The sequence below is a fragment of the Aptenodytes forsteri genome, unplaced genomic scaffold, assembly GCF_000699145.1.
Source record: "Aptenodytes forsteri isolate BGI_AS27 unplaced genomic scaffold, ASM69914v1 Scaffold216, whole genome shotgun sequence".
Lineage (NCBI taxonomy): Eukaryota > Metazoa > Chordata > Aves > Sphenisciformes > Spheniscidae > Aptenodytes > Aptenodytes forsteri.
In genome coordinates, this window is record NW_008796114.1 from 215,144 (window position 1) to 220,101 (window position 4,958).

At 38.4% G+C, this 4,958-nt stretch overlaps 1 protein-coding gene across 1 annotated transcript in view; it reads left to right on the forward strand.

Annotated features, from left to right (window-relative positions):
• Positions 1-4,958, forward strand: part of STXBP5L (syntaxin binding protein 5 like) — a 216,841-nt gene that overhangs the window by 123,719 nt on the left and 88,164 nt on the right. Inside the window, 2 exon segments of the mRNA XM_009287153.1 lie at positions 1,737-1,768; positions 2,846-2,929. Coding sequence (XP_009285428.1) covers positions 1,737-1,768; positions 2,846-2,929 — 116 coding nt within the window.

Below are 4,958 nucleotides of genomic sequence, written 5' to 3' on the forward strand. Positions count from 1 at the left end.
CTATTTTTTACCTCATTGAATATTACAGACATAGAGCTTGTCCTATAGATCTCAAGTGCTTAACATGGCCAAGAGGAGTGTGAATATTTGAGTTTCCTATGGTTCAGGCAGGTCAGAGTTCAGAGCATCATAAACATACTGGCAATGAGACTAATCACATTCACCCAGTTGGAATTCTGACTTTAGTGTCATACCACAGTACTAGTAGTTTAGCATCATGGCTACCATCTGAGCAAAGAGAGAGAGAGATTCCTGGCTATGCAGTAAATCTGTTTCTCTTTCAACTTCTTCCCTGAAAGAAAGCACTTCGTACCTTGCAATTCTGTAGTGGTGTTGTGCATTAGGCATTTCAGCAATAGATCAGGTGAAATGCTGTCTCTAATAGGAGGTATTTAACCTTTTAGTAATTACTTGGAGCGTGATATCTCAAATCAAATCAAAAGACAAACCTGCTTCACCAGGGTTGCAAAAGAGAGTGATAAAAATCAAAAGACAAACCTGCTTCACCAGGGAGAAAGGCTTATTATGAAACAGGGTCACATACTAAATGCTTTTCTATTCCCTCAGTTTCCTGAATATATCTGTACAAAAGCTGAGGTGAAAAGAATACTGGTAGATACGAACTGAACTCAACTGGTTTGGTACCCAGCTGTAATGCACTGGTGCAAGTGCTTGTCATGATGACAGTAAGGAAGGCAGTCAGACTCCATAACATATTGATTAAAATAGAATTTATTGGAGTTAGTACGAAAAGGAGAAAGAAGATAATCTTACGTTTCTTCAGATGGTGGGAGCCCCAGGTTGTGCAGCATTGGATGGACCTCCAATAAGGGCACAGCACACCATGCTGGTCCCCTCTGTGAAGAGGTTTGCCAGCATTTCTGTCTTTAGAGATCTCAAAAGATTTTGATTTTTTTTTTTTTTTTTAAATCTATTCATTTCTACTGTCAAGCAAAAGGATATTCACATGAGAACATACTGCCTTACATTAAGATAAAGGCAAGGACACAAAGGTGCTGTAATTGCCCTTACCAAGTGGGAGCTGCCTACAGGCTTCTTTACAATTAGCCAGCTAAGTTTATCTTGTGGCCAAGGAATATGTGCAGCACAACACAGGCTTGAAAGCCAAGTGCTATGTGCAGCACAACATAGCACAGCACAGGCCTGCACCTACTCAGGTTAACTACTATGTGGATCACTAACTCCTGGATATACAATTGTCTTCCATTTAGGATAACTACACTAACAGCAAAAGCAGTCGCAGTAAGACACTTCTTTGTTCACTCTCTCAATGGCAATCTATTATCCCAGAATACCATATGGCATCCTGACACAAGCGCTATCCAGTTAGCTGCATGCTTTCTGAACAGGATGTCTTTTCACATTTACTCTGCCACAGAATCCCACGTGGATCCATCCAGAGCAAAAATGATAAATATTCTGGAATTTCTCTGGGACAGGTTGAATTTTTTTCGGGAGCAGAATTCTTAAGTAATCAGGTATTGTTCATATTCAGGTATTAAATATATTAACTATAAATCATTCCCAGATTAAGTAATACGTCTCCACATAATGAATATTCTCCTGGCAATATAAAGAATCATATCTAGTAGGACTGAGAGTATTCCCAGACTCCTTTATAGCAGTATTGATGTATCAATTATATTTAAGTTGGAAACAAAGTGGTGTTTTGTTTAGCAGTCCAGCCAAGTTTTCATTTTTATGACTTATGCGAGCTAAAGTGAGTGATAGCAAAGATGCTGGTAAGGTTTCACAAACTAAGATATAGTCTTGTCATTCTTCTGCTTAAATTCTTAATATAGAAACTGTAAACTCTTGCCTGCATTCTGTGATCCATGTGTTTATGGACAAAGAACAAATGCAGTTACCACTGCCAGTTGTATAAAATACTCTCTAGCAGAAATGTGTGAGTCTGCCAGTTTGGTCATTCCCAGTCTTCATGTCCAGGATAGATTCTTAGGAAGACAGACTCTATGGGAAGCAATTTCCAGGACACCTAAGTGGGCTAGACTTCACATCTGCCATAAGATCTGAAATTAATTGTGTTCAGATGAAGAGTACTCAATACAGTGCCAGATCAATAATTCAGTTCTTTTCAATAGAGACAAGGAGAAAGGATTGTGTTCATTCTTATTTTTCTCCTGAGCATCGTTTTTCTTCTCTTTCATCTTTTGACAAATCTTCTTTGCTGGTATTTCTCAGGTGTGCGTGATGATATGACATACCAGTTCTAGAAGAAGTAAAAATTGGCATACCAGTTAATTTATTTTTAATTTCTAGGAAAGCAAGCAATTTATTCTCTGCAGGGGGACTTCTTCAAAATGTTTTAAAGCAATAGAAAGCAGAAATTAAAGGAATATAAGTAGCTGGATGAGAGTTTAATCTGGTGACTCTTTGGTTTGAAGTTATTTAAGTGATCTCTTAGGTGTCAAACAGTTTTCCCTCCAACCAGGGGCAAGGAAGGTAAGAGCTGACAGGAACATGCTATGGTCTTATTTTCTCAGCAGATATACAATTGTGGAGACTGTCCAGGCACATAATCTTGCAGAAAAAAAACAAACAAAGAGAAAAAAGTGTATAAAGCACATTTTTTCTTCCATATCAGATCTTAAATTGTCAGTAATGAGAAGTAATTTATACTGAAAGATAATCTGAAAGCAGGGTATTATGTGTAGTGCAAACTACAATCTTGCACATCAGCTTGTCATTTCTTTTTATAGTGCTTATTTATTTTTTAAAAATCTCTTAAAGCCATAAAGTTCTTCAATATTTGTATATACCTTTTGAATCTGAAACTATAATTGTGTTTGTTCCCCTCCTCCAGCTATTGATAGGCTATGAAAATGGGACTGTCGTACTCTGGGACTTACGATCTAAAAGAGCTGATTTAAGAGCTTATTATGATGAGGTAAGCAATTTCCATTAATTCAGAAAAACTGTTATTCAGCAGTTTGTCGTATGTCTTATCAAGCAGATGGATATTCATCTTAAGGCATTGCTCGTTCTGGAAATACTGTTTGTGCTATGCTTTTGAACAAGTTATTGACAGTAGAAATCAAAACCTGAAATCTCTAGTTCTAATGCATTAGGCTCTTGTGAGTGTACTACACCACAGAGTCTCTTCCCCTTGATTCTGACAAGTTCATCAACTTCTGCGTGGGGATCCTCAGTTGAACAGAGTGTAGTAATGAGCTGACCTGAGACATAGCTACGTTAGGAATTATATAATTATCTTCACTGAGTATTACTAGAACATTAATTAGAATGAAAGACAAATTACTTTGTAGGGCTATTGGTATTACCTATTACTCAAGATCTGACTAAAAGGTTTTCAAAATTGTATTCTCATAGTTTTATCAGACAATTGTCTCTTGCCGTTTGTAAGCAGATTGTATCAACCACAGACGCAGTTCTTGTATCAATAAACAGGCTGTTTCAAAAATAGATATAGTCCTAGTTATTATGATTTTAGTACTAGCCCTAGGGAAAAACATGCTTTGTTCTGCCAGCCCTTCTGTAAAGTTCACCGTGGATGAATGTAAATGCAACTACAACTGAAGGTAGAAAAGGACATTTTATTTAAAGTGATCCAGGCAGTAATTGGTTTCCTGTAGTTCTCCTTCCTTCTTCATCTTGCCACCTTATTACATGTAAGGAGTATACACATTTATTTTCACTCTAAAAAGTAATCTGAATATATCTGAATCCTGCCCTCTTTCAGGCCTGTTTTCACAGGCACGTTAACACTACACTGAGCTTCAAGGTTAAGGTTCTGAGCATCCACGTAGCAAATGTTCTAAATGACAGGGTAATTCGGAGTTTAAACAGGCCAGCACTTAAGCCTCAAGACATGCCCATTAACTGTCTCTAAGTGACAGTCTGCCTGTGCATACACTTGTGAAATGGCACCTGTTCTATTACTTGAGGCTGGACAACTTTTTCCTTTTACAGATCTCCTGGGGGAAGTCTGTTCACTCACTGTCCTCTCTTGTGCTCAGAATGAGACTACATAAACCAGGATCTTCATAATACTGTTTCCTTTTCTTGTTTTTTGCTTATTGAGACAGAGTGGTTGGGTGTTGAAAATTTCTCATACAATTTAGTTGTTCCACGTTTTTCAGTACTGTCCTCAGGAACTTTTTTTGGCCTTTTTATCAGTCATGTACTTTCCTCCTCAGTGGTTACTAGCTGTGTCATTACTCCACTTTGTGCAACTTGTGATGGCTTGCTATCATCTGCTGAAATAGTTGCAAGATTCTTACTTGGTCTTTAAAAGGGTTGTGTGACTAGCCATTGTACTTTATTCCGGACTTTCAGGCTCCAGATTGATAATGTTCCAGATCTGGTAGGAACCCCTAAAAGGGGTTCCTTTTTAAATCCTGGGTTATATAACTTTTGTAAGTCACAAATGATTAGTTCAGCATGTGCCACTTGGTATTTGGCATCAACCCAAGTTTTCAAACCTAAGCCGCCTCTTACAGATTGGTCACCTAAGATCACAGTCCAGAAAACATTGTCCATACTCCCCTTCACCATTCTATCTGGACTGATGCAAGGCCTCTGTGCCCCATGACATCTGACCAATCTTTCAGTATCATTGTTCTGGCACTGAGCCAGCCAGTTGCAATTGCAGGGTATCTGTGAGGTCTCAGATAAATTACTGTAAATGTTCTGTGTCTTCATTGAATACTGACTTGCCTCTTTGAATGGGGTCTGAATGAGATTAATACAGCCTCATTTTTCTTAATATCATTATGCTTTCTTTGGCACCAGTTTTGAAACATAAAACTGGTTGGGGAAACATAACCCCCATTTTTAAAAAGGGAAAAAAGGTAGACCCGGGGAACTACAGGCCAGTCAGTCTCACCTCTGTGCCTGGGAAGATCATGGAAGAGATCCTCCTGGAAGCTATGCTAAGGCACATGAAGGACAGGGAG